General features: G+C 29.4%; 3 protein-coding genes across 5 annotated transcripts; 2 read left to right on the top strand and 1 right to left on the bottom strand.

Moving 5' to 3' along the window:
• Nucleotides 1-7273: 7273 nt before the first annotated feature.
• Nucleotides 7274-9782, top strand: LOC127265934 (protein FATTY ACID EXPORT 5-like). The gene is made up of 3 exons (XM_051295972.1): nucleotides 7274-7658; nucleotides 8443-8530; nucleotides 9369-9782. The coding sequence occupies exons 1-3, from the start codon at nucleotides 7460-7462 to the stop codon at nucleotides 9439-9441; spliced, it is 360 nt and encodes a 119-aa protein (XP_051151929.1). The 5' UTR covers nucleotides 7274-7459; the 3' UTR covers nucleotides 9442-9782.
• Nucleotides 9493-12295, bottom strand: LOC127265933 (uncharacterized). Of its 2 annotated transcripts, XM_051295971.1 has the most exons (3): nucleotides 12041-12295; nucleotides 11023-11309; nucleotides 9493-9636 (listed from the first exon to the last, which is right to left on the bottom strand). In XM_051295971.1, exons 1-2 carry the CDS (start codon nucleotides 12195-12197, stop codon nucleotides 11026-11028), a joined length of 441 nt encoding a protein of 146 aa, XP_051151928.1. In that variant the 5' UTR covers nucleotides 12198-12295; the 3' UTR covers nucleotides 9493-9636; nucleotides 11023-11025. The 2 variants fall into 2 exon arrangements, with proteins under 2 accessions (XP_051151928.1, XP_051151927.1); XM_051295970.1 differs by lacking the exon at nucleotides 9493-9636 and having other exon boundaries at nucleotides 10833-11309; nucleotides 12041-12294.
• Nucleotides 12296-13320: 1025 nt separating this feature from the next.
• LOC127265932 (probable serine/threonine-protein kinase PBL23) lies at nucleotides 13321-16397 on the top strand. 2 transcript variants are annotated; one of them, XM_051295968.1, is made up of 5 exons: nucleotides 13321-13867; nucleotides 14236-14417; nucleotides 14521-14710; nucleotides 14863-15254; nucleotides 16030-16397. In XM_051295968.1, exons 1-5 carry the CDS (start codon nucleotides 13741-13743, stop codon nucleotides 16270-16272), a joined length of 1134 nt encoding a protein of 377 aa, XP_051151925.1. In that variant the 5' UTR covers nucleotides 13321-13740; the 3' UTR covers nucleotides 16273-16397. The 2 variants fall into 2 exon arrangements, with proteins under 2 accessions (XP_051151925.1, XP_051151926.1); XM_051295969.1 differs by having other exon boundaries at nucleotides 14228-14417.
• Nucleotides 16398-24529: the final 8132 nt, after the last annotated feature.

The following is a 24529-nucleotide window of genomic DNA, read 5'->3' as shown; positions in this document are numbered from 1 at the left end:
ATAGGAGTATTATTTTTTATATTTTTTTTACCGTAAATAATTAAAAATATATACCTGGATATATTTTGATCGATCTGAATTTTTTAGCTACTTATAACATAAGTTTTAATAAAAATGAGTAATAATTATTACTTTTTGTATAATAAAAAATACAAAAGTGTACTAATTTTTTACTTAAAAATAAAACAAAAATATTTTTTATTACAGCAAAAAAAGAAAAAATAAATAAATTTAAATTTAAATGATGGAATGAGTATATTATTTTTTATATTTTTTATACTTGTGTATTTTTTTAGCTATCTAATTTTAGCTTTGTGGGTATATTTTTATTAGAGGTGGCAATCCTGCCTGCCCGAAAATTTCTAGGCCTATTTTTTTAGATTTGAGCACAGTTTTTTTCGTGTCATATTCAGATCGGGCTTATTTTTGTCATCTTTAATTTTGATCAATATTATTTATATTTTTTCCCTTGATACTTAGGGTGTGTTTGTTTAAAGGTTTGGATTTTGAGTTGGAATTTGAATAGTAAAAATTTTAAATTTGAATAGTTGTATGATGTGGTATAAATAGGTATTGATGCTATGTTTTGAATGTAAAATTGATTTTTAATATAATATAAAAAATAAAAAATAGGTGTTTGATTCGATATTTTTTAGAGAGAAAAAATAGAATGAATAATGTATTTGAAATCCAACCCCTATACAAACACACCCTAATGTGTTGATAAAGTTATTATGGAAAACAAATTCAATTGTATTATCTATTTTTATAAGTAAATTGCTAATAGCTCGTATTAATATTTTTGACGATTACTCTGAATGCAATATATATACCTATGATATATATTTTCAGTATATATTTTTTTTTTTAACTTTATTTATATCATTCTTATGAATTTTCCTTCTCATGCTTTACAATCAAATTTTTTATATATGAATTATATCACTCTCTATTGCCATGTTCTAAAAATTGATTTTATTATTTTTTTTTAAAATACTTTTTTTTTTTTTTTTTAAGTACATTACCAAGAGTGTGTTGTAGACTTTAATTGAGTGTTGTAAAACCTGAGGTCACCTACTACAAGTATGGTTCGCCTAGTGTGACTTCTCTGTCGGACCTAGTTTGCAGGATATTAGATTCGACCGAGGTTTATCCGATACACATTTTTTAGTAGCGACTGCTGATTTCCACGTCAATTAAAAAAAAAAATTACATGCAAATAGTGTGTAGATTTTATTTATGTTAGTCTTTGTAGACTTTGTTCCATATTTGAACCTGAATGCATTCCACATGCAGCCAACGAGGGACACTCTAGAATGCGTTCACAATTGAGGATAGGGAGATAGTTTCTATCATATTATGATCCATTAATATGCATGCTCGCCAAATGTTATGTATTAGCCAATCCCGAGTTGTAGTCGCGTGAAGGTTGGGCTGCCAAAGACACCAAATACAATGTTGTTAAGGTGTACTGAGTAAAGATTGTGTAGTCTACATTTTTCGGACCCTCAGGAGGAACTGTCAACTATGTTGCATTTGATTTGAAAGAACAAATGTGACTGTCTGATAACGTAGGAATTTACAACCTCCGGCCGAATCTAACAGTCTGCAAACTATGTTCGACAAGACAAGTCATACTATGGCAGGTAAGACGTGGAACCAGGGCCGTCCCTGGGCCCGGGCAAAAGGGGCGACCGCCCATGGCCCAATCTAAATTGAGACTCATTATTTATTTATTTATTTTATATATAAATTATTCATATATAAAAATTATTTAACATTAATATATTAGTATAAGAGCATGGTTTGGTGGTTAAGTTCTATTTATATTATTTTTGAGGTTTTGGGTTCAAACCGAAATTTAAAGATATTTTTTTATGCATTGAATTAGACAAAGTTAATATTAATAGTATTATTAATATTTTGCATATAAAAATATTAGGCAATTTATTTTATTTAATTATTTATATTTTATTATATATATAAAAAAATATATTATTTATATATGTTTATGGGCCCCTAATTTTTATTTTAAGATTGTTAATATTAATACTATTATTGATATTTTATGTAAAAATTCTAAACAAATTATTTTATTTAATAATTTATATTCTATTATAGGTAAAAAAAATCGAAGTAGATCATTTATATATATTTATGGGTTTTTTATTTTTGTTTTAGTTATTTTTTTGCACTAAAAAGATAATAAATATTAAAAAAAATTATTATTATTGTTATTATTATTATTATTATTATTATTATTATTATTAGGCAAAATTATTAATAACTCTTTTATGATTTCAAAACTCAATGTAAATCATCTATCTACTTTTAAAATAGCATGAACCCCTTTATACTTTTAAAAATATGTTCCATTAAATTCATTTTTATTTTTTTGGTGATGAGAAAATGATTTTTCATCTATATTTTTTGTACGACAAGTATTTAATATAGCGTTTTGTTAAAATATAAGGGAGCCTTAAGCAATTTTTAAAATTTATGCTAGAAAAAAAAAATTAATTTATATTTTATTATAGGTAAAAAATATTATACATATATATATATTTAAGGGGCCCTAATTTTTAATTCGCCCCGGGTCCTTCGAAAGTCAGAAACAGCCCTGCGTGGAACCATCGAAACTTAAAATTCATGACCTCTCAATCACGATTACATTCCCACACGACCAAGCTATCCCTTACGAAATGGGATGAGGATCTCTTTTTTTTTTTTTTATGACGCGAGAATTCGCAGTCGTTATCTGAAAATACGCACTAGGTAAACCTCCGATCGAACCTAACACCCTGCGACGACGATGATCTCTTGTTTATATAGGAAAATGGATCAAACTACTTTAGGAAGGGATTTCATAACACCCACGCACTTTATGGGCTAAATTTAAAGATACACTCAACAAAATGAACTCGCCGCTTTATGGGCTAAATTTAAAGATACACTCAACAAAATGAACTCGAGTATGAAATATAAAAAATAATAATAATAATAATAATAAAAAAAAAACTAGAAAGAAAAAAATAATGTAGTACATTTGGAACCAAATTGCAAAGATATATAATGGGGCCCAAATAGGCCTAACCGGTCTGGACCGATCCAAAACCACTTGAAAATAGTTCATTTTAACTAAATTCATTTGAAAATTCTATCATAATAAGTCAGTTTGAATTGAGCTATAAAAATATATTGACCCCGCTTGTTACCCGTCAATACAACGGTATGTGAATTTATAATTAATGCTTGATAAATACATTAATGTTTTTATTATTGATATATTTATTATTATTTATGATGTATTTATATATTTAATATTTTTAAAATTTTAATAAAAAAATTATTTTTTTTATGGGTTAAGTGGTATGGGCCGGTTCAAATGAATTTACTCTGAGATAGACCTGGTCCGATTCTTAAAAAATTGGTCCAAAAGGATTTACTTAAAAAACAATGTTATATCGTGTCAAATAAAAGAATTAAGAAAAAAAAAATAGTCACATTTTTTTATTTGATTGAACCAGAAAATTAAAAGTTTGATAATTAAATAATTCTTTATTATCTAATTTTATTTTTCTTTTATATACTAAGGAATATGGAGAATTAAAAATCGAGTATACTCATTTTATAATTTTTTTTTTCATTAACTTTTATAATTTTCTATCAATCATCTGCCTCTTTCAAATCAATTCATCTTATTTTTAAGTAAATTCTCTACATTATCAAATAGAATTGATTTTCATTCCCCATTTTTCTTTCTCTATAATTCGGTTACCATCTACTCCCTCCGTCTCAGATATCTACTCCCTCCGTTCCAGATACTGTGTCTGCTACACTGTAGACGCGATACTTTATGAGGGGTATAATTAGTAGATAATTAAGAATGTATTAGTGAAAATAATTATAAATTAAGATTAAGATAACTAATTAGTTTAATTAAAATTTTATAAAAAAATAAAAAATTTAAAATAAGATTAAAGTGTGTAATCATTTTTCAGAAAAGAAAAGCGACATGGTACGTGGGACGGACAGAAACGGAAAAATGGACATGGTATTGGGACGGAGGGAGTATCATTTTTAACTATTCTATTTTCTTATTAAAAGCATCTTTAATGTAATTCTGAAATAGCTAGATGATGACCAAGTAAGAGAAAGTAGGTTTGATCATTAGTGGCTAGTTTTTAAGAAGTCGTTGGCATAATTTCGAAGGTGAACAATATCGCTTCTAGCAGCTATTTTTTTTTTTTTTTTTTTTTCTTCTATAAGTTTGTTTTAAGCATTATTAAGCTTTTCATTTTTATTTTTTCTCTTGATATATTGTTTTTCATTCGAGAGCTATTATTATTTATTACTATAAAATTTTCAAAATTTTGTTTCCGATTTTTCCATGATGTTCATATGTTGGTGTGTTTGTTGATCCTTACAATATTGTTGATTACCAACATGGAATACATGTATATATGTGTGTACACATACTTGTATAGCTCTTTATGATCAATTGTGTTTTAATTTATTTTAGGTTGATTTAAAATAGAGCTTCTTACTAGAATACTAACATTTTGAATGAATATTTTTGACATTCTATAATCGAAAAAAAAAAATGAACTCTACTATATAGTATAATGTAAATATAAGTGAAGCCATCTTCGGCCGGAAATTTACACAGTGCGCAATTTTAAATAGCGGCGGCAGATTCTCACGTTATTAAAAAAAAAAAAAAAAAAAAAAAAAAAAGAGATAAGTGAAGGCATCCCACCTCTAATTTGTTGATCAAGCACACAAGTGTGAAGAAGGGAGAAAAAGCCATGTCCTTGAGAAGCAAGCAAGCATATAAATACATACACACACATATATAATATATGTATTGTAAAAATAATTAATTAATTAAGTTTGCGACGATTTCCTAATAAGTTTTGAATTGGAATGAGTGTGAGTGAACAATGGCATTCTATAATTCCTCGGGTGATTTGTCGCGACGTCGACTGTAGCACACAAGCTTGGTATGAGCTTGTTGCCTCCTCGTCTCTTCGTCTTTTTTTCATGACATCGATTATTATTAATAATATCCTTACATTCATCAGCACTTGAATTGCCTCTTTGGAGATTGATGTTCTTAAAATACTCGATTTCTTGGATGATGAGGAATCCTACAGTACCTGTGGAACCGATGGCCACCGGATTAGGATTCGCTTCCCATTTCCGAGTCGAACTTGAGCTTGAGGCATCACACTTTATTACAACCTTTTCTTTCATTTCTGTAATTGAGAGACCTTAGCAGCTGCTTGCCTTTGATGAACAATTCTTTATCATCATACTGCCTTCTTCTACTTGTTCCTATGTTGATCTTCTTATTGATCTTGAAATATATACATATATATATACATATATATTGATGGGAGTGGGGAAATAAATGTATGGGAGGGTGGATATGCCTGGTGGGTGGGTGGGTGGTGGTCCTTTGGAATGTAATTACACAAGCATGTGCTTGTAATTAAATCAAATATGTTATGAATGGTGCAGCTTGCAAACTGTTCCTCCGCCTCTAATAAAAACAACAGCTTGATGATACTACTGCTGGGGCACGGCACAACACAACTAATACAGTGTTCTATGGACCACCCCACCCCACCCCACCCCACCCTACCCCTCCCCTGCATCCTTTCACTTTTTATTATTGGCTAATTTGAACTAATCTGCTTGGGACCATATAAAATATCACTTATTTTTCCTGAAAGATAAATTTTGGCACTGTGCATGTCACATCTTATGTTGGTCCTTGAGATTTGTCTTTGGACGGCGGATTGGATTTGGCCGGTCGAAAAGTTACTGTGATTGGTATCGTTTATTTAGAAAAGTATCCGAACTTGATCTCGCATTGATAATTTAGAGATAAAATAAAAGGAGAATTGAAAAAAATAAAATATAGGAATTTAAATTGATGAGCAAAAATCAATATTGAAACCAATCAAATTGGACAAAATTTATTTTTTTCATTATTAGTCTCGTTCGAAAAATATTATTAAAATTAGTTTTATATAAAAAGCTTTTTTTTTTTTATCAATTTTATTTTCACTTTTAAAATTAAAAATAATATGCTGATATGACTGTACCGAAACTAAGATGATTCTGATTCGAATCGAACACGGCCATGTTACTTGATCACAGCCGTGTTGAAACAACCATCACATCCCTTACGTCTTGTTAAAAGGACCGTGTTTAAATATTTCACATTGCGTACAGACGGCCGTGAATTCCCCAAATTATGGTAAGCATCTCGCAATCTGTATGAATTCCACAACCCTTAATTTGCAACTAAATCCAAAACTAATAAACAAATTCGTCTACAGGACAACAACAATTCTCATGAATTGGCAATCAAAACCCACGAGATTTGCAAAGAAAAATCACTCTCCCAAATCAGGCCGAAAAAATTCTAAAAAATTGTTGCGGATCAAGAGATCAAAATTATAAAATAAAAACCCTAATTATAAAAGAAAATTCAATTCAATTCAAATTGTTTTCAATTCATTGGATTCACAAAAAATCATTTCCTTCCCATCACATCAATAGAATCCGATGCTTTGCTGCCGAAAAAATCAAGATAAGTTGATTGAAGAGGCTCATGACTATCATTGTTGCAAGAAAACTCATGTATTTCATTCCTTCACTTACATGCTAAGCATTTTAAACACTCGTAATTGACATTTATTCTCCTTCTTTAAAACAAATTAAGGCCTGTCAATCTACTTTCTTTCACTTTAGAGAATGAAATTGCAAATAGAAAATAAAATTGTTGTCAAAAAATGTAAAAAATAAAAATAGTAAAATTAAATCCTTGAGTCATAAATTTATTGTAATTTAAATAAAATTAAAATAATATAATTTTTAAAAATTATAAAAATTAAATAGTATAAAAAAAATAATAATAATAATGCAACACTCATTTTTTTCAATTTTTAGATGTAAGAGAGAAATAAAAAAAATTTATTGCTCAACTTTCATTTATGTGACTTAAATAAATAGGAGTCTCTAATGTTATTTCTCTGTACCAATCCTCTCTTAGAGAAACAAAAAGAAACAGCCACCCTCTGAAAAAATAGTTTTTTTTTTTTTTTTTTTTTTTTTTTTTTTTTTTTTTTTTTTTGTTAAATTGATTGAAATAAATAACATATCAAAAATGAAGTAAAATAGAAAAATATATATATATAATAGTGGAGTGTGGTGGCAGTGTGAATTGACAATAATATCCTCAAAAACTTGCATCGTCCCACGGGCATAGGGGCTCATTAGTCTTTCCACAAAACCTGAAGGTCAATTTTGGCGAAACGCCGGAGGGAAGAAGACGTCAACGAAATCGGTCGGCATCTGATCAGTTCTTCATTCCGTTTGCAGGCCAACAGTATTTTCGCTCGATTTTCCCCCTGAATTGATCTGTGCCTCAAGTTGCAGTTTCAATATGCACGATTTTTGCTTCACAATTCCGTATGGGCTGCTTCTTGTGTGCGGCGGCGTAATTGGATTTGTGAAGAAAGGCAGCACAGCCTCTCTAGCTGGGGGCGCCGGCACTGGATCTCTGCTCGTCATCGCAGGATACCTCAGCCTCCAGGCATTCAATAAACGGAAGAACTCCTACTTCGCTCTGATCCTTGAAACAGGTAAGCCTATGATTAAGTCGAGAATGTAACGCATAACTTCAAACCACTCGCATTTATCTTTCGAGTCAATGATGTGTACATATTTACAAAATTATGTCGATTTATGCTGTCTCGATTTGGCTTGTGAGATAACTAGCGAATAATATTTATGTCAATGCTGTGAATTCCTGCTTTACCTTTACACATGGACAGAGAATACGAAGATCTACTAATCGAAGCTGGGTTTCTGATGTTTAACAACTTCAAGTTTTCGCATATTTTAGAACTTTTGAATTATTTATTCCCAAATTTGCTGTCTTAGGTTATTAATTCATGGATCAATGTACGTTTGTGTATCCCCGGTCCCAGAAAATCTGTCAGATGAAGCATGTTGGTGGATAATTAATATGTCCAGCTGAAGAGTTAATGTCTATTTCCAGATTGCAGTCTTTGCTTTCTACTATAGATAGTCTCGTAGTTTTTGCATATTTATTTGTAATAATAGATTTGAAGTTTTTGTTTTGTTTTTCAGTTTTCTGTGAAACCTTGAAAGTTCAAACACTTGGAATAAAGTACCATGTTAACATCCAATTAGGGTAGGATTGTTTGATTTCGAGTGACTCTGAACCTACTAATTGAACTTTTCTTGATTTATATCCAGTGAATCTTGTTGTTTTAGAGAGATATTTATATAGTTTTTTCTTTGAAAAATGATCAGCCTTTCTTAGCATTCTTTAGTTCTGGGATTGTTTACCTTGTATCATATGAATTTATCTTGTGCTTTATCTGGCGTTTCTTGAAACAGTCATTGCTGCCATTCTGACATGGATCATGGGACAGAGGTACATGCACACCGGAAAAATAATGCCAGCCGGTATTGTTGCTGGCCTAAGGTAACTGAAAATTATTAACAGATTCTGTCTACCATGTCTGTTTGAATTAGTTAGCTAGATTTCGAAATTGACATAGTTATTGCTTTTGTTCATATAAGATAATAATGAATTTGTGGCATGATTCTAACCGTACATCTGATGTACAAGTGTTGCGCGATGCAATATAATCTAACAATGCTGATTACCTTGGCTAGTTTTTGTTTATTTACATCTTATGTTGTTGAATTGGAACCACTATAGATACTGGTTTATTAATATATCCATTACAATTAGAAGTTGTCATTTGTTATAGGAGTGGAGGGTATCCTACTTCTCTGTTTCTTTTCTCACAAATGGTAGGGTAAAACTATTTTTTAACAAACTGAAATCATCATTAATTTATATTTAGTTGTAGCACTATTTTGTTTTGAATCCAATCTGCATCAATTAAACCTGCTACTTTTCTGGCTGCATGCATAGCAATCAAGAACAGTGCCCATCTTTGGATTGTTGCAACTACTTAAAAAGAAATTTAACGAAGATTCCTGGTATTTTTGGTGATTATAAAACGTTTTTTAAGGGTTATATTAATGTAACATTCACTCAGATTTAAATTTAATATAAACTCTCACACGGTCACACCAGAGGTAAAAGTAGTTAAATCATGAAGCTGAAATTGAAATGATCTCTTCTAGTCGGACTAAATTTATATTTTTCTGGAATGTTTTTTGTGTTCTTCACTTTCAGTTGCTGAGTTTATGCATTGCCATCATTGGAATTGATAAACTTTAATTATTTCAAGACATACGGATTTTATGAAATTGCCTGAACTGCTTTTAATCTTATTGTTTGTATGCAGTTTCATCATGGCTCTATTTTACCTTTACAAAGTAGCTACCGGCGGTAACCATATTCCTCCAAAGACTGAGTAGGGGTGTCGGTAATCTCTTACCCTGTATCGTGTTTGTCGCGTGCCTCAAATACTGGATTTGTAAAACATTGTTCATTAATACGGGATTTGCTGTTGCGGCTCAATACATGTATCAAGACTTGTGGCAATCCAAAGATTTATCTTGGATTGATTGAAACCGTAGCAAACGCTATTACAAGCCATATACCCTGTTTTCCTGTATGAATATAGCATGGTTAGGCCTAATGAGACACTTGTACTAGTTTTTACTAAAATTTTGTAGTATACTAAGTGCCTGGAAGCTGAGAAAGAATATATATACATTGGAGTTTTAAGTTGCTTTGAAAAGAATAGAAAATTGAATTGGAAGTAGGCTTTAATACTATATTTTTCATTTTAAATAGAAAATAAGTTTTGGGCTTAGACATTTAAATGAAAAGGTGTCTGATATAATGTAGCTTTTGAGTTTTTCGTTTCTACATATATATAGGCTATTTTAATTGATAGAATTTAATTTAAGTGAAATTAAATTTAGAAATTTTCGAAACAAATTTTTTGTTGAGTATAACATGCATTGAGCCAAAAATATGAATTAATTGAGGTTTTCTTAGTTAGTTGGATTGAAGTATAATTAAGGTCCTAGGCTAAATTGTAATTCAGGGACTTTGGGTTGATTAGTGAAGTAATTAACTAATTAAATTGTGAGAATTTGTCTGTTTAATATATCAATAATTGATATATTTATATATTGAATAATATAATAAATGTGGTAATATATATAGAGAGAGAGAACAAATGGGAAAATTAAATATTTTTGAAAAAAATCAACAAAATTATATAAACTTTAATATTTGGGAAAAAATCATTTTTAGTCCCAATATAACCAAAATTCATCAATTTTGATCTCAATATAAAAATCTTATCAATTTTGGTTCCAATATAACCAAAATTATCATTTTTGTGTCTCAGTATAACCAAAACTCATCATTTTTGGGCCTAATATAAATTTTTTATCAATTTTAGTCATAATATAAAGAAAATTCATCATTTTTGGTTTCAATATAATCAAACCTTATTTTTTTTTTCCAAATATAATCAAATCTTATTTTTTTGGTCCCACCATCAACGAACCGACGGAAAATATTGACGTGAAAAAGAAATCAAACCTTATATTTATATTCGAAAAAATTGCACAATCTTGCAAGTCCACGTCAGCATTTTCCGTCGGTTTATTGACGGTGAGACCAAAAAAGATAATGTTTGATTATATTGAGACAAAAAATGATAAATTTTGACTATATTATGACCAAAATTGATAAGATTTTTATATTGGACCAAAATTTCCAAAATCGATGAATTTTGATTATATTGAAACCAAAAATATTTTTTCCCTTAATATTCTTTACTAAAAAATAAAACTTAAAATTATTTTATAGCATTATTCTTTTCGCTAATGTATCTTTTCACTCAAAGCTTGAATAAGCTGGCGGACCTGAAACGACAACTCTATCTATCTCGAAACCATCTTTTAAACGTATTAACATTCCACGCATAATTTTCGTATAACATATAGCAGTTGCCGTTGAGTAAGATTACTACTTACTCTCTACATGCAGTACGCCGGAGCAATGGCTGGTCGATAGACGAAAGGTCGGACAGCATAAGAATATCCCGAGGGATGATTGTAACCGAACTTAACACCTGAACTTCCGTCCCCGAGATGTGTGCAGTGGCTGTTGAAGCTGCTGATAGGTCTGGCTAGACAGGCGTCCCAACGTTCACTCTCGGGCATTGTCTCAGCCACAGTATATATGCCATTTGAATTTGTGAATGCCTGATAGTTTAGAACCTCGCCCGACTTTGTTATGCAGAGCACAGCCACCTCCGCACCTGCCCAGAAATTATTCACATCAAATGATTATCCGGCGACTAATAAGTAATCGGAAAAAGGCCAACATTGAACAGGTTAAAGTCTAGTTTGGTTAGCATAAAATTCTATGTACTGCACAAGCCAATCCAATCTCCAGTTTCACTTGAATGGTTTTGCAAAATGTGGTGTATGAACATAGATTCATTTAAGCCCACCTAAACGATAGCAGTTTCAGTTGCCAAGAAATTTTCCATGGTTATCAATATCTATTCCCTGTGTTGTTATTTTGTCAGCAAAACTGCAAAACTAAGTTATCATGAAGAATCAAGCAACGCAATGGACACAGAATTGACAAAACAAGTAAGGCCAAGGTATGAAGCTTTTAGACTTCGATGGAAGCTCACAGAGGCAAAAGAAATTTGTTTAGTTCATCGCCAGATTCACATAATTGTTAGTAATTTAAATTTATTTGCTTATTTTTGCTCTAAATTGAAACATGATAATGTTAATACAGAGGCGATTCTGTGTGTCAAGAGATATCCAATTCAACATTATTCAATTTCTCTCAACGAACCCTAGCTGCTTCTCCTTCAGATATCACCAAGTAAAATCGATTATACAGAAAGCTTCTGATTTCCATCCAAATACCTCAGCGCTAATATAACTACGATTCGATTGCTAAACAAGCAAGCAAAAGGATTCGACAGCAATTGAATTGAAAGTCAGTCAACGAAGTCGATTCCAAACTCACCTGTTAAAACATGATCTTCGGGTCCAATAGAAGAGTCGGCGCACACATCGCAAACTACTCTGCCGTGGATTTCACCGGTCCACGATCTGACTCCGTTTAGCATCAAAATTGTGTAAAGAAGCCACACGGTTAATCGATGTCTCCACTTGAACTCCATTGGCGTTAGCCACAAGGGACGCCACCGACAGAAGGAAACTGGAGAGTTCTGGCAAAAGGTTACGACGGCTCTCCTCAAGTTTGGTTTTTTACGCGTATTATCATTTCACTTAAATATATGTACAAATATTTTTTAAGAGTCTGTTTGGTTTGAGAGATTAGGAGGGAAGGGATGAAAATTCTAATTTTGTTTTTCGGTTTGTGTTGGTTGCAATACGGATATTATTAAATAGTGAATAAAATTTTAAAAAATATATATGTTTATTTATGTATAAGTAATATAAATTAATTTTATAAAGAAAATAAAAATTTAAATATAAATAAAAATATTTATTTGAAAAAGGAGGTAGAAAATAAATGAATTTTGAGTAGTTATGACTTGTGATATAATGTTGTTTACCATTTTTGTCTTTACTAAAATAATAATTTTATTTTTATAAATAATCATGTCACCTTAAAATTATCTCTATTTTTTCATTATTATTACGTAATTGTCACTGCTAAAATGTTATTTATCTTACTTTTTACACACTATCGATATAATATCACAATATTTCGTTAAATCTCGTGTTAAACATACTGTATTTCTAATGTTCCAACTAATTTGTTTATTTTAGCAGGAGAAAAAAATAAAGAAATAATTTAGAAGACACGCGGATATGGAAATAGTGAACAAAAGATGAGGTGAAATAATTAAATTAATTTATATTTATTATATATTTTTTAATTTAGTCAAATAAAGGTCTGTTTGTTTGGGGATTGAATTTTAAATATATTATTCATCTCTTTTTTTTTTCCAAAATATTAAATCAAATCCTTATTTTTTTATTTTTTATATTATACTAAAAATTAATTTTACATTCAAAACATTACATCAATACTTATTTATATCACATTCAAAATTTTTACTATTCAATTTTCAACTCAAAATCCAAACTCAAAACAAATACACCCTAAATGTAATTATAAGATAACAAAAATAAAAATATTTCAATTAAAATATGAAGAAGGGAGTAATATAGAAAAAAAAAAAAAAAAAAAATTAGTTTTGTAATAAAATCTATAGATAATTTTTTATATGTATATTAAAATATAGTGTAATATACCGTTAAACAGAGCAGAATAAGTAGTCCATCAATGGCGGCCAGCCCCGGACGGTTCCATTTCCATCAATGGATCGATAACGGTTGGATGCTCGACTGCCGCACGATGAGCATCAATCGAGAGCCGGCGATGGCTTCGATTGACAAAACTCCCATACCTATCTATGTAAGGCGATGTGGAGTTAGCCATACCATAGGCTATATTTAGGTAATAGCGGCAAAGGAAATTATATTTCAGGGAGGAGGAAAAACTGCGCCCTTGAATCCTTTCTGTTTCTCGAGAGATCAGAAAGGAGGAAAGCTTTTGGTTCATTCCGTAGCTTGATGAACATTCGGCTGGAAATTACATCTGGGTTGAAGATAGGTCTATTTGGGGGATTTGATGGTGGTGTGCCATTGCCTGAAATGGTAAGGCTGAGATAACGCAAGGATAAAGGAAGGATGTTGAGCTGTTTTTCGTGTTGTATGCAACAAGAGGAAACACAGCAGACATCCTCGGAGACTAATGTTCGAGAATTCAAGGATACAAAGCACCTCACCTCCATCACTAATCTTTCCTTAAAAACTGGTGAGCATTCCTTCATTCTTCTTTCCATGTGATTTTGTTTTCTGCCCTAAATCCTAATTTCTGAGAGGCAATTTTTTATTTGGATCACAAGTATGTGTTCTTGATATTTGAATCACACCAGAACCGTTCTGGTCTGGTGCGTGTATTGAATCAGATCCTTGATTATTCCTTCCATGTCATTTTGTGTAAAATTTTGCAATGTAATTTTGGCTTTTATAGATTGGTTGAATGAGTGAATTGTTCAAGTTTGTAATGTCTTGTTCATATCTCTAATTGCTGATTCTTTATAAGATGTTGCACAATAGTAGAATTTGCACAATTAAAAAAGCTTTGAGATGAGCAAATGTGATGGATCTTTAGATTTGCAGAGAGCCTCCAGCTAAGGTATGTAGCTGACGAGATAGAAAAGCTTGGGAAAAACAACATTGATTCAGAGAGTTTCACTTTCGAGGAGCTGTCGGCTGCAACTCAAGAATTCGACCTTAAAACACTGTTAGGTGAAGGCGGCTTTGGCAAGGTGTACAAAGGTCACCTTGAAAACAAAAATATGGTACTTTGTTGCCCTTGACCACTCCCGGCTCTCTATATTTAATCACTAACATATATATATATACATATATCCTGAGTTGTTTTCGTTTGATCCTCTGTGCCAGGATGTTGCAGTGAAGCAGCTTGACCGTAATGGTTTCCAAGGAAATAGAGAATTTTTAGTTGAAGTTTTGATGTTGAGTCTTCTTCATCATCCGAATCTTGTTAATCTAGTAGGATACTGTGCCGAAGGAGAGCAGAGAATGTTAGTGTACCAATACATGTCGAATGGTTCTTTGGAGGATCACCTACTAAGTATGTCATCTCTACAACACAGATTCAAATAATTATCCATTCCTCTTTACTCTGGGATATGCTTTTCTCCATTCGATAAATATGTTATCATTATGAATAAGGCACCTTGTGTAGTACTTATGCTGACTTATTACTTTTTGTGTGTAAAAAAGAGGTGGACTCGGATAAAAAACCACTTGAGTGGGATATAAGGATGAAAATCGCACAGGGGGCAGCAAGAGGGCTAGAATACCTACATGAAGTAGCCAACCCTCCTGTAATTTACCGAGATTTCAAGGCATCCAACATACTCCTTGACGGCGAGTTCAACCCGAGACTTTCTGATTTTGGGCTTGCCAAAATTGGTCCTTTGGGTGGGAGGAGCCATGTCTCCACCAGAGTGATGGGAACCTTCGGCTATTGTGCACCAGAGTATGCGTCCTCCGGCCAGTTAACTACCAAGTCTGATGTATACAGCTTTGGAGTGGTGTTTCTGGAGATGATCACCGGTAGGAGAGTGATCGACACCTCTAAACCAAGTGGAGAGCAGAACCTAATCGAATGGGTATGTATGTATATAGAGTTGTGGTTGTTATGTTAAATTATATAATTCAATACTGTGCTGATAACACATCAAATTATGGTAAATATCACATGATATATGATAGATAGCACATAGGGTATGAACCTATGTTTGTACATAGGGTTGGAGTTAATTGCTTAATTATATAATTCAGCACAGCACTGACAACACATCAAATTATGATAAATATCACATGATATGATAGATAGCACATAAGGTATGTACCTATGTTTGTACATAGGTTTGCAGTTACTTGCTGAATTATATAATTCGGCACAATACTGACAACACATTAAATTATGGTAAATATTGCAAGATATGATAGATAGCACATAGGGTATCCACCTACGTTTGTACATAGGGTTGGAGTTACTTACTGAATTATATAATTCGGCACTTACTCACAACACATCAAATTATGGTAAATATCATATGATATGATAGATCGCACATAGAGTATGTACCTATGTTTGTACATAGGGTTGCATTTACTTGCTGAATTATAATTCAGCATAGTACTGATGGCACATCAAATTACGATTAATAGCACATGATCTGATAGATAACACATTACTTAATTTAATATAAAACAAACGCAGCACATGAACTTACAATACATGGCACTAGTTTATACAACACATACTATCGTTAATTTCAGCATATGATATATGTTCATATAGCAAATATAATTCTATAAATGTCCCTCTTGCGGCAACAGCTAGATGGATGATTTGTTAACTCAGTACGGTATTTACAGGCGCAACCCTTGTTCAAAGACAAGAAGCTGTTCAATTTGATGGCAGATCCGCGGCTGGAGGGGAAGTATCCGGAGAAGGGACTCCACCAAGCGCTTGCCGTTGCAGCAATGTGCCTCCAGGAGGAGGCCGACACTCGTCCTCTCATCAGCGACGTCGTTACTGCCTTAGAATTTTTGACTCCACAAGATGATCAGACACAGGCAAAGAAGGAAGAAGATGATGATAATGATAATGACAAGTAATCCTTTCTCCTCTGCTACTAACTTTTACACCATACTTCAGCAGTTTGCTTGTTTGTCTATCAGTTTCTTCAGCTACAATTGTAAAAATTATTTACTTACATATATATATATAAATGTGTGTGTAACATAGCAGTTTTGGATTCTGACAGTCGAATGTTATCTTTTTCTTGTTGACACTATTTGACTTTTTGAATCAAGGCTATGGAAGCTGTGTTCATATTTATACTTAAGACACTGATTATTCTTTCTACCTATTTTAATATATATAATCTCATATTTAGTAAGGGTGTGTTCGTTTACAATTTTAAAAAGCACCGTATCAAAATACTTTTTAAATAAAAATTCAAATCCATTTCAAAACACAACCAAACAAACTCTAAATGTCAGGGAAATAGTATTTATCTCATTTATAAGAAAGATAGGATAACATAAAAATTAGTATTTTAAAAGGAAATACAACCTATATGTATTCTCCAATATATGTTATTCATTTCGTCCCTCTTTAAATACTATTTTGAAGTTTCATAGTATATTAAAAAATATATTTTCTTTTTTTACATTTATTAAGAATATTTTGGTATTAAATACTCCTTCCGTCTCTAGGGTCACATTTACCAGAGCTGGACGAAGGTAGTATTATTTATTATTATTTTTGTAAAATTACAATTAAAAAAAAATAGTGTTGGAAGAGCATTTTTGTCTGAATCAATTCATTTCTTTATACTTATATAGATATAGATTAAGAGTTCATTCCATTTATTTATTTTGATAACAGAGGAATCCGCAACTGTTGTGCAGGTGACCTACGGCGTCGGGGATTTGAACCCATGACTTCATGGTCACAAGTCCAACCCCTATACCACCAAGCCATTCTTTATGGGACAATTTATTTATTTTTTATAATGTGAAACCGTAACCTCAGACCGAATATAATAGAGATCAAATTAAATAAAAACACACTTTTCCCATGAATCAAGAACATAGACGAATAATTTTTTCTATGCAAGGATGATAGCTCGAATCCTATGCAATTTAATTATTTATATTTTAAGAGCATTTGAACTTACTTGGTATAAATTCAACTAAATTTATGTATATTTGGATATTTTACAAGTTGAAGATTTAAAAAGAAATTTCATAGAAAAATAGGTGTGGCCTGTGGGGAGGCGTTTAGTGCACAACAAACAGGCCATCTTCAGTTTTATCTCCAACAAATATGCAGTTGGTACAGTAATTTTACTTCAATCATAACTCTATTTTTTCCTATTATTCTTCAAATATTTAATTTTTTCTATTATTTTAAACAACTTTTTATTTTTATAATTTTAAATAAATTATTTTAAAATTTAAAAAAATAAAAATTAAATTTAAAAATCAAATTTGTAATTTTAAAAATTTTTAAAAAAATAAAAAAAAACAAATACATCAAAAATGGTGTTGCAAATAGCGTTGGTTGGAGCTGGGTGGCGGCATAAATAAAATTGGAACGGGAGAAAGATTGGAGAAGGCTAAGTGTCTATTGTGTTTTAGGAGTTGTTCAACAGCTTTAGGAGCCATTCGTATGTCTGCAAATAACTTTTCTCACACTCTTTATGTTTATTTTTATTTTTTTCTTTATTTTTATGAATATTAAATAGACTCTTTTCAATAGGGTAGAGATTAATAGTGTGCAAAAATTTTCAAATTTTTATTGTTTATTACTCGTCCCGTCCCATAAATATAGCCTTAATTGGGTTGGATACGAGATTTAAGAAATATTAATATTATATTGGTAGTTGGTAAAAAGTATGAATAAAAGACTTTTTTGCTCTTACAAGTATATTAGTGTAAAAAGTAGAGACAATATCGTAATAAAAATGAAAAAATATAAATAATTTTACAATAATATAGTTATTTATGAAAATAAAAATATTGTTTTAAGACGAACAAAAATCATAAATAAGATTATTGTATCAGAAGGAAGGAAGTATTATCTTGGATTTAAGGTTTATAATTATTGAGTTGAATGAATATTTTGAATTTCATATTTTATTTTATTTAATAGTTAAATGTCAGGGAAATTGCAAAACATATTTTTTATATATACAAAAAAGAACACATTCTACATTTTCATTATTCACATACAGACTAATAATGCTATTTACTTAACTACGATATATTCAATAAATAATACTTTTTTTTATAAATAGTACTTTTTTGTTCCAAATAAAATATTTATATTTTTTATTTTAGTTGTATTTTGTTATGTTTTTATAAAAATATAATTATATATTTTAATCCTATTTTAAATTTTATAATTTATAATTTTTAAATTTTAATTAAATTATTTATTTATTTTAATTTAATTTTTAATTATTTTTATTGATATATATTTATTCACTTATTAATTATATTTTACGTAAATTTTTATATTTAAATAATTTATCCAAAACAAAACGGTTAGAGTCCCAAGGAATAGAGGCCGAGCATAAAATCTTCACTATCACTGTCCCTATGCCAATGCTTCCCATTACAATGATGTGACAGTTTGCTAAAGAAACATTATCTAAAAATTGTAAGTTCTCATTGAAATGTCACTTCTCTTTTTTATGTTTGACGTTCAACATGTATATTGAAGTTGTTCAAAGATAATATGCTATTTTCTCAAAATATAAAATAAAATAAAATGATTAAACAATGTTTTTTTTAATTATTTAAATTTTGATTTTTTCTCCTTGCTCTCTTTTGGATATTACATGATTAATAGTCCCTCTATCCTAAAATTATAATTTGGGTTATATTTGTCACAGAATTCAAGAAACATTGATATTACATTGGCAGTGGGTAAAAAGTACGGGTAAAATACGTTTTTGCCCTTGTGAGTGTATTTAGTGTAAAAAGTAGTGGCAATTTTGTAATAATAAAGAAAAAGTATTGGTAGTTTTATATTGATATGATTATTTATGAAATAAAACTATTTTTTGGGACGGACAAAAATGATAAACATGACTATTGTATTGAGACGGAGGGAATATAATATAATCTCAGCAAAAAATTATATGAAATACTAATCTATACATATTAAATAATTATGCACAATGTAATACTTTCTTCGTCCGCCAAATTTATTCTTATTTTTCTTTTTAATCCATCCACTAAATTTATCTTATTACTAATTTTTGGTAAAATCAACAAATTAACATTTAATTATTACCTTCAATTCAATACTTATTTCCAACAAATACTACTAACTTTATTACATTCTCTCTCTTCTTTACTTTACTTTTTAACTAAATTTCCAAAAATACTCTCAACTACCTATCACTTTTTCAATAAAATATTCATTTTTCTTAATTTTCGTATCAATAAAATATTCATTTTTTTTAATTCCCGTGTTGAGCCCAAATAAACTAATTTTAATGGACGAAGAGAGTATATTTCATACGTTCAAAAACCATATTATTAATAGTTACAACATATGTATAATACAAACAACAGATGGTTAGCATTCATTCATCATACTTTGATGAAATAATCAGAATGTGTAATATATATAAACAACGTGTTCTTATTACACACACCATATATTGTGTGTAATAACTATATGTGTTATTTGTTCATAATTACAAATATTTTATATAAGAATAATTTATATATTAAAATCAACTGTTGTATGTACTGTATAAAATTATACATAGACGTTAATTTATGTATTATATTAACTCATATAATGCATTGTCTAAGGTAATATAATATATTATCTGTTAGCACGTGATGTGTACTATTCAACACGGTAGCCGCCACATTATATAACAATATGCATATTCACATAAACAACGTATTGTTACCATTTAGCCCGCAATCTATCTAAATACAAGTAGCACAATTGTAACATCCTCTCAATATTCATAAATACAAAAGATTTGCACAATTGTCCTGTAAGTAATGGCCTCATGGTGTGACCGTGAGATCATTGGTTTAAACTTTACAAAAATTTATAAATTAGTCTTATATAATCTACTTCATTTGATTCACCACTTTGATATATGTGCACCACACCACAACGCACCTTTTAATAAATATATTATCTTTTTATTATAAAATACGACTCCTCCTGTTTCATAAATATAGTCTTAATTGGATTAGATACGAAATTTAAGAAATATTGATATTATATTGGTAGTTGATAAAAAGTATGGATAAAATACTTTTTTGCTCTTGTGAGTGTATTAGAGTAAAAAATAGTGGTAATTGTGTAATAAAAATGAAAAAGGAAGAGTAATTTTACGGTGATATGATTATTTATGGAAATAAGACTATTATTTTGAAATGAACAAAAAATATAAACAAAACTATTGTATTGAGACGGAGAAAGTATTATATTTAAAATACTATTTAAATTGAAATTGTATAAACCCTAAGGTTCTATCTTCATAATTAATTGTTTGGATAATTACATTATTTTATTTTTAAACGAAATTTTGTGGAGAATATGAATATATATGGGCTATGTTTCTTTACTCAATTTTTTTCAAATTTTATTATTTAGATTCTGCATTTTATGAAGAAAATATATTTTTTAATTTCATAAAACATTCTTTTAAATATTATTTTAATATCAAATTTAAATTATTTTTTAAAAAATTCAACTGAAAAAATATACTTATATATATAATGGAGAAAATAAAAACAAATAATAATAATAATAATAATAAAAGAAAATTCTGTAAATGGTTATGGTCTTTCTTGCAATATAATAATGCAAAGTTAGCTAAAAGTGTCAACCGTCCATTCAATATGCCAGTTTCATTTCACGTGGATCAGTTTCTATCCACACAACAATTTTCTGAGTTAAATTTCAAATATAACATTTTTTTTATTTGAATTTGAAGTTTGAAAATGATAAAATTTTAAAAATTAAGATATATATATATATTTTTGAGATATGAATAAATATTTGATATAATATTTTAGATAAAAGATAGTTTTCTAATACATAAAATAAAAAATAATGATTTAATTTGATAGTTTTAGAATTTTTTTTAATAAAAGATGAGATCCAGATTTTAAGCAAATAGATCCATAAAATCAATATATTATAAATTATTCATGATTATATATATAGTTTTTATTATTCAAATATGAGTACATTTTCTTTTTAATATGTCAATAAAGTAATTCAAAAGGAATATATTTAGTTCAATAAAGTTTTAATTGTTACATACACATAAATAGTTCCTGGCTCAATTATTGTCTTACACATATGCAATGTGTACCTTGCGTGGATGTTTATTATTGGTTGAGAATGACTGCATATATATATATATATGTATGTATGTAAGTTTGAATGAAATTATCCAAAAATTAAAATAATAAAAGAAAACTACCATTTTGCAGATGTGGCCAGCTAAATGAATTTGTGCATGCAGTGTATTATTTTTTTAAAAAAAATGAATGAAATAAAATATTAAAAAGAACAAAGTTATATTTTCTGTATTATATATATATATATATATTACTAAATTTACAAGGAAAATAAAATGATACTATATATATATATCGCATTCTAAGTGTTATATTTCATACTCATTTCTAAATATACTTTTATAAATATAAGTTAAATAGATTATTCATTTCAATAATGTGGATATATTTTTTTGAATGTCCTATTGAAAGAACCTAAAGTTAAACTCTAGAGTAAATTGAGGATGAATGATAAGTGGGACACTTTCCATGCGCGTGAGTGAAGACAAGAGCGAGAATGATTCGCTTTGACATATGGGGTCAATCTACGATCCCGATAGGCTCGGCTTCGCATGGCTTGCGGGCCGAGGTGTCACAGTTGGTATCAGAGCTAACCTACGACAGCCCGCAGTCGTTGACCGAACTGATGACGGGCCTAGCAGTTGATGATTGCATTCTAAAGTGGGAGAGAATTAATACCCTGGAATTGGGCCGATGCTAAGCCAACTCCCGTGTATGAATCAGTGTCCGGCCATTTGAGGTTGAATACAGCTTAAATGAATTGAATAGGCTACTCACATAAAAAAAAAAAATAAAAATGTGCACATTCTTTTTCGAAAATTCTACTGAAAATTTTTTAGAGTTATGCACTAGAGTAATAATTCGCGTGAGTGAATACATAAGCGCCCTGGAAGGATTCGTGTTGACCTGTGGGGCCAATCGACGATCCCGACATGCTCGACTTCGCATGGCTTGCGGGCTGAGATTTACATTAAATTAAATTAAATAATTTATTTATTAAAAAAGTTATATTATATTAAACCAATTAATTAATATTGTCTGTGTTGTTAACTATATTAGTAATAATTCGCGTGAGCGAGGACAGAAACGTCAAGGACTCGTGTTGATCTGTGGAGCTAGTTTACAATCCCGACATGCTCGACGTCGCATAGCTTGCGGCCCGAGGTGTCACAACTTTACATTAAATAAATTAAATAATTAATTTATTAAAAAAATTATATTATATTAAACCAATTAATTAATATTGTATGTGTTATTAATTATATAGTAATAATTCGCATGAGTGAGGAGATAAGCATTTTGGAAGGACTCGTGTTGACACGTGAGACTAGTTTACGATCCCAATATGCTCGACTTCGCATGATTTGCGGGTCGAGATGTCACAACTTTACATATTAAATTAAATAATTAATTTATTAAAAAATTATATTATATTAAACCAATTAATCAATATTATTTGCGTTGTTAATTTCTGTTTTGACTGTTTCATAAATGTAGCTATTTTATTTGTTTCAATTTTTATGCAATTTGTTTCATTCACTTTTCATTTATCATTGTCTTTTATTTTTCCTTTTTTTTTTTTTATAATTTATTGAAATATTTCTAAGAATAATTCTTATATATTGTTTAAATATTTTCAAAGAACAATTTTTTTTTTTTTATAAAAAAATTACCGATCAATGATATTTGAAATTTTAAATATGTTTAGATATTTGTTTTCAAATATTTATTATTTGAATTTTACGATTTAACTATTTTATTATATTAATTATCAAAAATTATATTTTAATATTGTTAAAAAATTTGTGGGTTGATTGCCACACACTGATGAATTAGATTGAGTTGTCTAAATGATAACATGTTTCGCCGAGAATTGACTTGCAAACATTTTGCTTATTTGCGAGTTATAATAAATTATAAGCTAATTCACTCACGACCCGTTTTGCCAACGGGATCCTCTCTCCATATCCCTCTCTTTCTCTATATATTCATACCCGATAGGATTATCATGTTGGGTTGAGATCTCAACCAGCACAATTAAAACATAATATATGTTTTTATTTTACATATACATATAAAAATTAAATCATGTTAATGTCTATTAGTATATTTTTTATTTTTTATTTTTTGATATTAAGTTCGGTCGAGGGTTTATCCAATGTGCACTTTTGGGTAGCGGCTGCGAGTTTCCAAGTTATAAAAAAAAATAAAAAATATATATATTTTTTCATTTAAAAGAGAGTATCACCAATGAAAAGAGATGCATCATTTAGATATTATTCTTATTTTCTATTGACTTGTATTATGTCATATTAAGTGTTGTTAAAACACATCTTACAATAGATCAAAAATTTTGTAATTTTTAAGTATGATATGATCGTTTTGGTCATCTTGACAATATAATAATAAGACAAATAATATTAGATTTAAATGAATTAACTTGTATTGTTTGTACACAAAAAAAAAAAAAAAAAAAAAAAAAAAAAATCATAACCAAACAATTATAAACTAAATAAATATTAGATCACCTAATATTTTAGAAAAAATACAATAAGACATACTTGAAATAATAGGCTCACCGTATGGAATTATTCAAATAATTTATAGTGCTTATAATTTATCAACCAAATGGGCCAATGTGGATTATATGATTATTTATTATTAATATATATTTATCATATAAAAAAATTTAGAGAAACACTTGATCAACACTTAAACTATAGATTTTCAACACATTATTTGAATTAATATTGTGTGTTGTTAAATTGTTAGTATGTATTATTTGTTCTATTGTATATGTGTATTGTATTACCATACTTTGTATTGAAATCAATTATTGTATATATTGTGTGAAATTATATATTATCAATTCATGTGTTATATTTATATAATTAATATATGTCTTGTACCGTCGGTTTATATCTTATGTGCTGTTATATTATATTTCATGTATTATCAGCATAATTATAATTGTATAAAAATTGTCAAAATATTTTATTTATAGTATACATTA

This window comes from Andrographis paniculata, unplaced genomic scaffold (assembly GCF_009805555.1).
Source record: "Andrographis paniculata isolate CXL003 unplaced genomic scaffold, ASM980555v1 Contig74END, whole genome shotgun sequence".
Taxonomy (NCBI): Eukaryota; Viridiplantae; Streptophyta; class Magnoliopsida; order Lamiales; family Acanthaceae; genus Andrographis; species Andrographis paniculata.
The sequence above is the reverse complement of the archived record's forward strand: the minus strand, read 5'-3'. Positions and strand labels throughout refer to the sequence as shown.

Coding starts and splice junctions, on each gene's coding strand:
- LOC127265934 (XM_051295972.1), top strand. CDS start 7,460: ATGCACGATTTTTGCTTCACAATTCCGTATGGGCTGCTTCTTGTGTGC. Junction 7,659..8,442: donor CGCTCTGATCCTTGAAACAG/GTAAGCCTATGA, acceptor TTCTTGAAACAG/TCATTGCTGCCATTCTGACA. Junction 8,531..9,368: donor GGTATTGTTGCTGGCCTAAG/GTAACTGAAAAT, acceptor GTTTGTATGCAG/TTTCATCATGGCTCTATTTT.
- LOC127265933 (XM_051295971.1), bottom strand. CDS start 12,197: ATGGAGTTCAAGTGGAGACATCGATTAACCGTGTGGCTTCTTTACACA. Junction 11,310..12,040: donor CGAAGATCATGTTTTAACAG/GTGAGTTTGGAA, acceptor ATTTCTGGGCAG/GTGCGGAGGTGGCTGTGCTC.
- LOC127265932 (XM_051295968.1), top strand. CDS start 13,741: ATGTTGAGCTGTTTTTCGTGTTGTATGCAACAAGAGGAAACACAGCAG. Junction 14,711..14,862: donor TTTGGAGGATCACCTACTAA/GTATGTCATCTC, acceptor TGTGTAAAAAAG/AGGTGGACTCGGATAAAAAA. Junction 15,255..16,029: donor AGCAGAACCTAATCGAATGG/GTATGTATGTAT, acceptor CGGTATTTACAG/GCGCAACCCTTGTTCAAAGA.